The 13,178-nt window shown below is 42.2% G+C and overlaps 1 protein-coding gene and 1 pseudogene across 2 annotated transcripts; both read left to right on the top strand.

Moving 5' to 3' along the window:
- Positions 1-297: 297 nt before the first annotated feature.
- Positions 298-1,297, top strand: LOC105094602 (3-hydroxyisobutyrate dehydrogenase, mitochondrial-like; annotated as a pseudogene).
- A 3,934-nt stretch (positions 1,298-5,231) lies between these two features.
- On the top strand, positions 5,232-8,663 carry PRR13 (proline rich 13). Of its 2 annotated transcripts, none has more exons than XM_010986616.3 (4): positions 5,232-5,344; positions 5,939-5,977; positions 6,276-6,640; positions 7,987-8,663. In XM_010986616.3, exons 2-4 carry the CDS (start codon positions 5,959-5,961, stop codon positions 8,023-8,025), a joined length of 423 nt encoding a protein of 140 aa, XP_010984918.1. In that variant the 5' UTR covers positions 5,232-5,344; positions 5,939-5,958; the 3' UTR covers positions 8,026-8,663. The 2 variants fall into 2 exon arrangements, with proteins under 2 accessions (XP_010984918.1, XP_031318302.1); XM_031462442.2 differs by having other exon boundaries at positions 5,267-5,390.
- Positions 8,664-13,178: the final 4,515 nt, after the last annotated feature.

Consider the following 13,178-nt stretch of genomic DNA (forward strand, 5'->3'; position numbering starts at 1 on the left):
GGAGCCCTCACACATGGCCGGTGGGGATGTAAAACGGTGTGGCTATTTTGGAAAATAGTCTGGCTGTTCCTCAAAAAGTTATACATAGAATTAGCATATGACCCAGCAATTCCTCTTGTAAGTAAATATCCAATAGAATTGAAAACATATGGTCGGTGCATGCGGACCCACGTACCCTCCTAGTCAGTGGGCTCTCAGGGAGCCACAGAGGTCACTGTGCTGAGCGGGGGTGGGGACAGCAGGACAGCTTCCTTATCGCTCCATGGAGCGCCTCCAGCCTCCCTACTGAGGCCACCCGCAGTGGCCAGCCTTGCAGTGATGTGTTCTGGCTCAATGGCTTCAAAGACTCCAGCTGGATTCATTGGACTAGGCAACATGGGGCATCCACTGGCAAAAAAAACTCATGAAACACAGCTATTCACTCACTATTTATAACATATTCCCTGATCCAAGCTAAGAGTGTCTAGGTTTGTTCCCTGATGCATGCTAAGAGTGTCTAGATTTCCCAGCGGAGTCTTCCCCAGCAGATGTAGCGAGAAAGTGGATGGAATTATTAACAATGTTGCCCACCAGTATCAATGCAACAGAAGCTTATTTTGGAGCAAATGGAATTCTTTTAAAAAAGCGAAGAAAAGCTCACTATCAACAGATTCCAGAGCTATCAATCCTACGGTTTTGAAAGAATTAACTAAAGAAGTTGAGAAAATTGGAGCAGTTTTTCTGGAGGCTCCTGTTTCTGATGGTGTAGGGAGTGGCTCAGTCTGAAAACCTAATGTTTATGGTGGGAGGAGTCAAAGATGAATTTGCTGCTGCTCAGGAGTTGCTGGGGTATAAGGGCTGCGATGTGGTGTGTTATGGAGCCCTTGGGACTGGGCAGACTGCAAGGCTCTGCTACAGCAGCCTGCTGTTAGCTATTTGTATGATTGGAACTGCTGAAGCTATGAATCTGGGAATCAGGTTAGGGCTTGACCCAAAACTCTTAGCTAAAATCCTAAATATAAGCTCAAGACAGTGTTGGTCAAGTGACATTTATAATCCTGTACCTGGAGTGATGGATGGAGTTCCCTCACCTAAGAACTGTCAGGGTGGATTCAGAATAACACTCACGGCTAAGGAGCTGGAATTAGCATAAGACTCTGTTACTATCACAAAGAGCCCAATCCTTCTGGACAGTCAAGCCTATCAGAGCTACAGGATGATGTGCGAGAAGGGCTAGTTGAAGGGCTGCTCAGAGAAAGACTTCTCATCCATGTCCCAGTTTCTACGAGGGAAGGAGATGTTCTGAGTTTGCCCTTTGGCAGTGGACACTGTTGGAAACCAGACTCTGTCTTGGAGCCTCCTTATAGCTCACTCCACAAGTAAAATGAGTTTAATCAAAGATCAACTCTCTGCTTTTGATTGTCTAGGTCACAGTAAACCCTGGGCTTTTGTACCCATTTTGGACTGCTTATTCTTTAAAAAGAAAATCTATTTAGTAAATATATAATGTCTGAATATTTTTTTTTTTTTTTTGCAAGCCACTGATTTTCTCTTAAGTAGCTGACTGACATTTTTCAAAGGTCCCTAAGCATCTTCAACTTACATACTTCAATCAAGGTATTATTTACTCCAATTTACAAAGAAAGTCATTTTTTTTCCCCAACAGGATAAAACCTATCTTAGGGGAAAGAAAATAAATTGGTTTGAGGAAAGGAGTTAGAAAAAGGGGAAATATAATGAATTACTACCTGTGTCCCTCAGAAAGTTTGTCCTTTTAACCAAGTGGTAGTATTCGTGTATTACTGAGGTTACTGATTCATTTTCCAGGAGTTGATAAAGCAAGAGAATGCCTGCCTTGCCCCATGTTATTTAATTTGGACTCTGTCACATTTATCTTGGTGTGTCCCTCTTGTAATAACTCCCAATACTCAGCAAACTTGTTTTTTATATTTTTGCTTCCTTGTGCATTCTTACTACATATTTTCTGAATTAAAGAGAATGACATGTTTGGAACTATTTCAGAGCCAAGGGTGATATGTGCTGTAGATAATTATTACATTATTCTAAACATAATTGATACAGAGTAGGACACTGCAGGCCCCCTCACCAACCCCTGCCTCTTGTTTATTGCCCCATGTTACTGAGGCTGTTGCCCCCAGGATCATACCCTTGCTTCTCCCTTGAATAGAAACCAATTATTCTAAGTCTCCGGAGGCAGCCACAAAGAAAAGAAAGAAGAACTGGTTAGAATAAACTAGGCCCAAGATGGCAGAGGATTTGCCTTCCAGTGGACCTTGAGCCTCATTATATATTCATCCTTCATTGTAATGTATTAGCATGCCAAATGACACACCCACCAGTGCCATGACAGTTGACAATTGCCATGACAATGGGAAAAGCCCACACAAGGACAGAAAAAAAGGTAATTGGCTCCAGCACACCCAGAAGGAGGATATGATGGCAGAAGCTTCCAATAAAAGTCCACATGGCCTGACCTGGAGCTGGAGCTGCCTTGACCAGCCGTCTTGGCTGATGGCTCCCTACTTGAACAATTTCTTTCCTTTTCCTTTTTTGAGTGATAAAACAGCTTTTCACTTTGTCCCTCTGCCTCTGTTGCAAATTCTTTCATAGCCAGTGGCAAGGACTCACACTTTGGTGGGCTTCTGAATTTAGGGGTCTTACTATCCACTAACATAACCATATAATTTTGAATTGAAATTAATTTCCATGCTGATAATAAACAAAAGAAAACATGCGTTCATGTAAAAACCTGTACATGAATGTTTAAAGCAGCAATATTCATAACAGGCCAAAAGTGAAAACAATTCAAATGTCCATCAACTGACAGATAAATAAACTAAATGTGGTATATCTAAACAATGGCATATTATTCAGTACTTCCTTAATAAAAATGAAGTACTGACTCATACTATAACATGGATGAACCTTGAAAATATTATGCTAAGTGAAAGAAGCCAATCACAATAGGTCATATATTGTACAATTTTCCATTTGTACAAAGTATTTAGAATAGGAAAATTTACGGGCAGAACATTGATTAATGGTTGCTTTGGTCTTGGGTGGAATGGGGGAGAGGTTGGGGGAGAGGTAAGGAGAGGAATGAGGATTCATTACTAATGGGTGTGGAATTATTTTAAGGGGGACAAAAATGTTCTAAAATTAGGTGATGGTGATGGTTGCAGAAGCTCACAATATGCTAAAAACCATTGAATTGTACACTTTAAATGGGTGAGTTGAATGGTATATAAACTATATCTCAATAAAGCTGCTTTAAAAGAAAAAGATAGGTTTAAATATTTAAATTATGAAAGGCATCATGCCTGTATAGATGAATCAATAATTTCTTTCAAACTCAATGATCTTCCAAGAAGGAAATAATGCAGATATAAATTGTTGCCCTAGAGTTAAAAAAAAAGAAAATATTCCAATTCATTTCAAACATTTAGAATGAACCTGATACAAAAATATATCAAAATGTGCTATGGTTACATAACTATTTCAATAAAATATATATAACAAAAATTTTAAAATTAAAAAAATAAAAAATTTTAGTTAAAGATGACAAACTCAGTATACAATTTTTCTTCTTTATATTTTTTGTATGTCACAAGTTTGGGATGTAATAGTTTCTCTAGGGTTTAATTCAGAGTATTTAATTTCTATCATGTTTTATTCCTTGACCCAGAGTTACTTGAAAGATTTTTGTTTGTTTTTTTAACTTCCAGATGTATATTTGTGTTGCCTAATGCAAATTCCTGTGCCCGACGAACAGTGAGGTCAAACAAACTGGAATGCTGGAGTTTAGATTGCAGAAAGGTTTATTTCAGGGCCAAATAAGGAGAACTGGTGGTTTGTGTTAAAAAAAAAAAAAAAAAAACAACACAACAACCCGATCTCCTCAGTGGTTTTGGGGGGAGAGTTTTTATAGGCAAAATTTGGGGTAAGGGCTGCTTTCTTCTGATTGGTTGGTGGTAAGGTAACAGGGTGATGTTCCAGGAATCTTGTGCTCAGCCCGAAGCTACCATCCTCCACCTGAATGGGGACCTTAATTCCTGCAGAAAAACTCAAAGATATATTGTTATGTATATTCCTTGAGGAGGAGCCGGGACCCTCCTTTATCACTACATAAATTGTTTCTTGACTATTCCTCCTTTGTTTCTGCATTCCCTCCCTTTCCTAATTAGCCGCTGTCTGAATCTGCTCTTTGAAACGCAGGGAAGGTCTAGGAGGCTGAACCCTTTTTCCTACAAACAAGAAACGGGGACACAGAAAGGCTTTTGTTCGTAGGAGGGCCCCACAGGGTCCTGCTCAGTTTCGTTTGTATTTACGTTTTAAGTTGTGGTCAAAGAATATGGTATGTGTTACATAATTCTTTGAAATTTGAATATTAGTTGAGATCATTTTAATAAATGTTTTAAGTATGCTTAAGAGGAATAAACATTTTTTTTTAAACAAGTCAACTGTACTTACATCAATTTTTAAAGAGAATAAGTACTTTTAAAGTTTTGGGTGCATGGTTCTATATATGTTCATTAAATCACGCTTGTTAATTATGTTATTAAAAAAACATAGAGGCCAGTGCAGCAATCCAGTTGAGAGATGACGGTAGATTGGATGTAGAGAAGATGGAGAGAAGTGGAGGGATTCCAGATTTACTTGGCGAAACAAAACAGACCCTTCAGTGATGTTGGAGGGGGAAGAAGGTAAAGGCGAAGGAGAGAGCCAACAAGGATGAGCTCCTTGGTTCCTGGTTAATGGCCATTCCACAAATGGCGGAGCTATGCAACTGAGATATGGGAATCCTAGGAGAGATTAGAAATCTCTGTGTTTCCCCCAAGAATGTTTCTTTACTTCCTGCGGAAGCTCAGAGGGAGTCCGCAATATTGAGGCTTGGGGGTGAGCCTCAGCAGATCCCCGCCCTTCCTTAAGCGCTCTGTGTTATATATCTTATCACAGTATATTCACATTACAAGGTGTGGCACCCACAGTTCAGAGGTCAAGTGTTGAGTTTCTTCTCGGCACTTGGGGACTTTGCCCATAAGCTGGCCAGGAGAGACAGGAATCTCCTAGCTCGTCCCTCCCAGCGCCACCCACCAGGGTTTTCCGGCCCGCCCGCTCCTCCGCACCAGCCTCGCCCTACCGCGCCCGGCTCCTCCCCTACTGCAACCGTTGCCCTCCAGCGTAGTGATTGACAACTGAGTTCTCCAATCATATCGCCGAATGACCACATAATTACCAATTAGGCGATAGCAGAGACGGATGCGGGAGCTTAAGGTGAGACTGAGACCAGGAAGTGAGAGTGGAGGCTGAGAAGGACGAGTCAAGCCCAGGCAGTGGTGTAAAGGTGACGGGACATCTAGATTCCTGTTTTCTTCTTTCTTTATTCCTGGGTGAGGGGTCCGGTGGCAGCTGGGAGCCAGGAATCTCCATTTGCCCTTTTTAATGGGGAAGGGGGTGTGTCTACATATGTAAGCGTTTGAGGATCTTTCAGCCTCCTGCCTCGTTTTGCGTCGAGGCGGGTCCTTTTCTTAGTCTAGGGTGGGGGTCCTGTCCTCCATCACTCTCCCCCGGGGGGCAGTGAAGTTGTTTAAGATCCTTCGGCAGCATATAGGTGGTTAAAGTTTTCCGGAGTCAGTCTAGGAAAGGGAGATGAGTGATGGGGATAGCGAGATTCGCGGACTCTGCCCCTCTCCGGAGGAGTTAGAAACCTCCAGCGGTGGCCAGAGCTGGTGGAAGGTGGAGGGGCCCTGGGAGCTAGGTTCCTGCGGTTAGGGAACTAGGAACCGAACAGGTATTGGGGAGAAGGGACAGGTGGAAACATTGTGGCAGTTCTCTGAGAGCCTACTGTGGGGCAGGAGGCTTTGGAGTTGGGCTTGGTCTCTAAATCCCCTACCCATTTCTGGACTGTCAGGTTTTGCCTTTATTTCTTTCTCCTCAGGCAGGTGGAAACACCTGAACATGTGGAATCCTAATCCCGGTAGGTGTTTGGGGAACTCTTCTCCTGCCCCAACCTTTTTTCAGATGGGCTAGAACAAAAGCAAAGCCCTATTCCCCCAGGGTGGTTCTTCTTCCCAGCCCTGCCAGGGACGTTACCTTTTCTCTGTACTACTTATGTTTGTCTACCCTACCCTCCATTCTCCTTCCTCACCTTTCCATTTCCCCTTAAGTGTTGAGTGAGAAACGGAATTCCCCTCCCCCCACCGTTTGTTTGTTTGTTTGTTGCCAGAGGCTCTGGGCAGTTCTAACCTTAATTTATTCTTTGCTTCTTCCACCAGGGCAGCCGGGGCCAAATCCATATCCCCCTAACGTCGGGTACCCTGGAGGTTGCAATCCTGCCCATCCACCACCTGTCAACCCTGCCTTTCCTCCAGGCCCCTATCCCCCTCCCCCAGGAGTTCCCCAGGGGAATCCAGCTTTTCCTCCAGGTGGGCCTGGTCATCCTGTGCCACAATCTGGGTACCCAGGATGCCAACCCTCAGGTCCCTACCCCCCTCCATACCCACCACCTGCCCCTGGCATGCCTCCGGTGACTCCATTGGCCCCTGGCATGATGGGACCAGGAATGGTGATGGACAAGAAGATGCAGAAGAAAATGAAGAAAGCTCATAAAAAGATGCACAAACACCACAAGCATGGCAAGGTCAGTGCCTTCTGGAGCCTGGCTAGGAAGGGCTGCCCCCCCCACCCAAACCAGAGGGACTAGGGAGGCAGAAGATGGGCAAGGAAGGGGGATTGGCAGTCTGAGGACACAGGGCAGCAATTGTGTTGCTCTGGCAGATGATTTTCCTCTGTATAGGATTCCAAAGGGAGGGAATCTGATAATCTTGAAAAGAACTATTAGGCTATTTGGGCCTTCTTTCTGGGAGGGGCTAGACTTAGCCTTTGAATGGATATCAGAATCCGAAGTCCTTGTGTGCCTTTCTCTTCCCAGAACTTCTGCCCCTCTCCCTGACCAGATGCATGTTTTAGCAAGTTGGACACACCCACTGAGGTGGTCAAATGTCCAGTAATAGAGTCAGTCCTTTGAAAAAGCAGTCTTTTAATAAAAATTGACAAATAATGTGGCCCTAGTTCCCGGAGTTCTTTCTCTCCTTCAGCGTTCTTAGTGTTTTGTGTTAATTACATGGGCCTTTTTGTCCAACCACCCAGCAGGGAAACTGAGAGGACGAGCAGTAGGTGACTCAGCCTCAATAAAACCCTGAGTTTCATGCTCAGTCCCAGGGCAAAGTATCTTCATTCCAGAGGAATATTAATTTGCAAGGGTAAAGGTAGCTCTCAGGACAACTCTGGAAAGACTGAACCAACCTCGATCTTAAGGAGGCCCAATTTACATTTTTCTGCCTAGTATTTATTTGCCTTACGGTTTTGGATGCTAATCCTGCTTCTGGATCTTTGGTAGCAGTCTGAGGAGAAGAAAAGGAGAAAGATTGAAAGGAGAGACTAAAAAATGTTTTTGATGACAGTTGTCAAGGGGGGTATGCCTGTAATGAACCTTGACTAGGACTCTCCCAGCCTCCTCTCCCACTTTCCTCACTTTTTTTCCGTTGAGGCTTAGGGAAAAGTAGAGATAGATGCACACACAGCTGCTGATTCTACTCACTTTTCTTAGACTCATAGCCACTAGGAACTTTCCATGCAGTTAACATTATAAGGTAGAAGCTGTTTCCTAGCACTATCCTATGCTTGTGCCTATAATTTATTCTTTGCTTAGGCATTGGCTTAGGTAAAGAAAGTTGGAAACTTGCTCCACATGCAGTGTGTTAAATTCTGTGCAATGATTTAGGATGGTTTCATCCATTAGTGTATGCTCACTGCTGAAGGAAACCCTTGTGTTTACTGTTTAAGGGACAGTCTGGTTGAAGACTCCTGACCTTCTTAGAAAGCAAAGGGCACTTGGGTGGAGGGGTAGGGCACCAAAGCATGTGTCATGGAGGGATCAAAGGTCATTGGATCTGATGATATCCCCTTTCCCCTTTCCCCTTGCAGCATTCCTCCTCCTCCTCTTCCAGCAGTGACTCTGACTGAATACAGGGCCTGGACCCTTCCCTCAAGTCTCTCCAGTTCTGCTCTCCCATCAAGCTTCAGATGCCATCTTGTACTGGGGGAATTAGCCCCGGTGTCCACTCCCCCACCCCCCCACCCCCCGCAATCTGAGTCTCACTCTGCTGTTCAACCCTAACTGGCTAGGGAAAATGGGAAAAGAATTGCCATGGGCGAGCAAAGGCCATCTTCTCACTGCTGAGATAAAACTTTTAGCTGATGAGTTTTGCAGAAGAACTATTTTTTTTTTTGCAGATGGTGAGATCTTTGAGCTAAATGCTAAAGACAAATCTAAGATCTGTAAAATGTGATTTTTTTTATTTCCTTTTGTAATACTTAATGACTGGGGAGGTGTTGTGGAAATTTAGTAATGGGAAAAAGCCCAACCTGTACCTTTCTTGTAATCGTGGCATGCTTCAGTGATTTAGTGGCAAATAAACATTGCCTAGCAGGACTTTGTTGATTGCAGTCACTGCAAGGCTGCTGGGAAGTGTAGCCCGTTTGGCTGATGACTGCCATTTTATTTTGGAAACTAATTTGCTTTTTAACTCAGCATGCTATCTCAGGTCCTCCTCTTCCTCTCCAACTGTCAGTCCAAATAAAGCTGTTTCTGTTGGTCTCTCTTCACCTGTGCCATTATCTTGGTTGGGTTTAGCACATTCTACTACTTTTGCTGCCCTTTTACAGACCCTTTAAAGGGTATCATTTTTATGGTAAGGAACCAGAGTATCATCAGAAAGACACCATACTGCCTCTATTTCTTAAGTGGGAGGGTCCTTCAGAATTGCTTCAGGCTTAGTGGGATGATTCTTTATTGTCTTTCATTTGATGAATGGATATAGGTCTTTTGCATAAGTTTTTGTATCTGCTACAGAGGTTCTCAACCCTGGCTGCCCATCAGCTATCAGAGAGTGATTTAGAACTTTGCCTAAAAGACTCTTGATTAAGAGTCCTTAAGGATGGGATCCTACAAATCAGTATTTTTAACCAACTGTGTATGTGATTCTGATGCACAGATAGAATTGAGCGCCACTAATTTACTAAATGTCATGCATGGTACTACATGTCAGGTTCTCAAAGATTTTCTGAGTAGAGGAAAAAGACATCTAAGAGACCAAATTAATAAAGATAGATGCTATAACACGCTGGAGAAATACCTAGGAAGGGAAGGAGGAGTCACAGATGACATCACAGGAAAGTGGCATTTCAACTACCTCTTGAAGCTTGAGTGTGAGAAGTATGAGTAGAAAAAAGTGAAAGAATAGATTTACCAGGTGGATGTGGAGGGGAGCTGGGAAAGGTGTGTGCTTAGGCACAATCTAAAGCTCTACTGCATATTTTGGAATCCCAGGAATCCCAGTGAGGCTAAATTAATTCCCTGGGAAAGTGTTTACTGAGGAAATACTGTGTTCTGAGTGCTGAAGCTACAAAGATGAGTAAGACAGTCCTTGCCCTTCATGACCTGCAAGATCTAATGGAGCAGATGGACATGTGAATATGTGACTAGGTTATTATAATCTAGTAAAAAGGGCCACAATAGAGATGATCAAGCAGTGAGGGGAGGAAAGGGAAGAGTGACAGTGCCACTGGGAAATGAGCGAGGTCTTGGCTGGGCCTCAGAATGAGTAGGAATTTCCCAGTTGAATAATCTCAGCAATGCCGAGCATCATGTGCCAGGCACCAAGTCCTTTACGTTTATAACTTGTGTAGTAATCTTCACCGCAATGCTGAGATAGGCACCACGTTCCCATTTTGTAGATGAAGAAAATTTCAGGCAGGATTCGAACTCAAGCAGTGTGGCTCCTGCATCTGTGCTCTTAACCCAGTTGATTCCAGGCAGAAGAGGCAGTTCTGTGGAGGCACAGAGTTGGAAAAAGGCGTAGGATGGAAGTTCAGGAATTTCTGGGCGTGAGTTGCATGCAGGAGCCTGAGAGCAGGCAATGCTGAAGTGGGAGAGTTGGGTCTAGAGGAAGGAGAGAACTTGAGAGATGTTTCTGAGATGGGCCCCCAGCCGATAGAGATTGAGTGTGGGGCTGGAAGGACACGGAAGCAGTGTTTTTAGTTGGCTGGATTGCATCTGTGACTTGTCCCTGGGGGATAGTTCTATGAAATAAACACTTAAAATAAATATATTTTAGAGCTAGCTTCTAATCTTATTAGGAAATTGAAAACCAGGGCCTGTTTTCCAGTGTCCTGGATTTGGGGGCCATTTTGATGTTTTTTTTTCCCCCCAATGACACTCTGTTTTCATTTACTCATCGGCTCTTCCTTTTTGAGGAGGAGAAGGAAGATGTGGGCACAGGGGAATTGTAAGGTGAAGAGAAACAGATGTTGACAAACAAACCAGAAATAAGGAGAGACAATGAGAAGGGTCTTCAGGGGGAAAACACAAAGAATCAAAGAAATGATAGAGAAAATTAACCAACCCCCTTCTTCCGCAATTTTAACCAAGGAGGGCCCATTTCCCCTTCCTGGTTTTTCTAAGCCACACGCAGAGCACCTTCTTGTTTTGTTGTTGTTCTTTCGAAAAAGTCTATTCACTTTGAAAGCTAAAAGTAATACATGTATTTGGGGGAAAACTAACATTTTTAATAGGAAGTTCAGTGAAAGGTAAGGTTCTCCTCTCTCAGATTTCTAGCTTCCTCCTCAAAGGCAACCATGACTACCAAATTCTTTTGGAAAATTCCAAAGCTATTCTTTACATTGTTAAATCCCCCTTCTATTTCTACCTCACATTGTTCCTTCCTTTATATCAAATAGGAGCATAGTACAGGGCCTCTTTTGGACCTCACATTTTCTCCTTTAATTATCTACCTTGGAGTTGATTCCATGTATGTGTGTGTGTGTGTGTTTATGGATAACAGTGTTTTAACAGCATTCAGTTTATTCAACCAATCTTTTGTTGCTGGAATTTTAGAATGTTTCCAATCTTGCTGTACACTTTGGGGAACATTTTGGTGCATGTATCTTTGCCCGAGGTTGAAAAATTGGCTATATCTGGCTATGGACTTTTTTTTTTGAGGGACCAATTTCTGTGTAAAATATCAGACATTTTTAATAAAGGCTCAGACTTCAAGCTGGAAACTCTAGCAATAGTGGGCCCACATTTCTGAAGACAGAAGTTCTGGCCCCTGACTAGTGGTCATTTCTTATAGATGGAGCCTGTACTTTCCAGTCTTCGTCCTTTCAAACCCCCATTGCCTTTCTTTAGGCCAGTTACATGACTTGGCTGGCCCCTGAGAACACTGGGTTAGTGCACCCTGTTTTGTGCATCAGTGTAAGACTCTAAAAATGGTGGTTCTCAAATGTTTTTATCTTATGTCTTCACCACCCTATGTCCATGAGAGGATCTGGGATTCTGCATTGTTTTCTTACTAGACACTAAGTACAGTAAGATTTCCAGCCAATTAATTAAAAATGGGATAGGATAGGAAACCCATTAGATCTAAAATACAAATTGACACTTTAGCTTTGGGGACCTCAACTCATGAGATGAGTCTTCAGTTTGCTGTCTTTTTGGAATCATTTCCCTACATCAGGTTGTTTTGTGGCCGTAGTCAGGTTCACTCACTTGACTGGTTTGATTCCCCTTCTGAGAAGAATTTATTGATTCATAAAATTATCAAGTATTGCTATTGGGTACGTCTCTTTCAAAGCTGGCTGCAACTGTTGGCCAGCTCCAATAGAAGCCATGTTGTTGTTAGTAGAGGATGTTATTTTATTAACTTTTAATTTGAGCTTTGTTTTGCCCCCCATATTGAGGTGATTTCATGGATAACCACTCACTTCCACCACAGCTCTCAGAGCCCCTGGGTATAAATGACCCAACCACGAAATCTTGAGGTTAATCTGTCCTTCAGCCCAGGCCTCACAGTAAGCCTGCTCCTTGGTTTGGTTTTTTCCGGGTAGCCTAATGTTTTCCTACTTCTTTTCCTCTCTTTCAGTATTTGTTCTGCCTCTTGCCTTTGCCAAATGATTGACTTATTTTTATTTCTATGTCATGTTCCTAATGCCCGCCTCATCATTTAGGGGTGGGAGGAAAGGCAGTGGAGTCCCCAAGCCTTATTTTCCACTTCAGAAAGCCATCTCTCCACTGAATTGGGGTTGCCCAATAAAACTTAACTAATATTAAGGCCAGAACTGACAACCCAAGAACTTGAAGAAGGTTCAGTAATAACCCTGTATCAGCCGTCTCTTTTGGTATCCTTCTTATTTTGTTTTGCTCCCTTCCAGGACTCTTCTTTATTTTTTAAGCAAAAGTTTTAATGTGGAAATTTACAAATATATTCAGGAGTAGAGAAAGCAGTTTAATGAATTCCTATATTTCCATAATCTAGCTTCAGTAATGATCAACATTTTGCTAATCTTGTTCCATTCCATATCATATTTTTTCCAATTTTTATTCCAAAAAATTATTTTTTTAACTTTTTAAGAACAGTACAATGATCATCCATAAACCTAACACCTACACTCAGCACTTAACATTTTACCAAATTTGCTTTATTGATATACCTATGTGAACCATTTGAAAGTCTGTTCTATACATCATGACCCTTCACCCTTAAATATTTCATCATGTACTTCTTAAAACAGCATTTCTCCTACATAACCACAATTCCATTATCACACTTAAAATTAACAATACTTCCTAATATTAGTTAATATTCAGTTCATGTATGAGTTTCCTCAGCTTTCCCCAAAATGCTTATATAGCTATTTTTTTTAAAACCAAGATCCAAACAAGATCCAGATATTACATTTGATTGTTATTGTCTTTTAAATTTCTCCTTTTTCAGCCCCCTCGTTCTCTTCTATTACATTTTCTTTTTGAAGAGAACACGCTAGTTGTCTTGTAGAATGTCTCAGATTCTGAATTTGCTGATTATCTCCTTGATGTGTTTAACTTTTTCCTTCGTCCCTTGTAAATTTCCTGTAAATTGCAAATCAGTTCTGAAAGGCCTGATTAGATCAAGATCACACACTTGACAAGAATACTTAATAGGTGATGCTGTGTACTTATTGCATCTCATCAAGGACTACGTCAAAGTTGTACCATTAGTGATGCAAAGTTTGGTCACGTGGGCGACTACCAGATCTTTCATTTATTTATTTATTTTTCAAGGAGATTTGCAAATAAT

This window comes from Camelus dromedarius, chromosome 11 (assembly GCF_036321535.1).
Source record: "Camelus dromedarius isolate mCamDro1 chromosome 11, mCamDro1.pat, whole genome shotgun sequence".
Lineage (NCBI taxonomy): Eukaryota > Metazoa > Chordata > Mammalia > Artiodactyla > Camelidae > Camelus > Camelus dromedarius.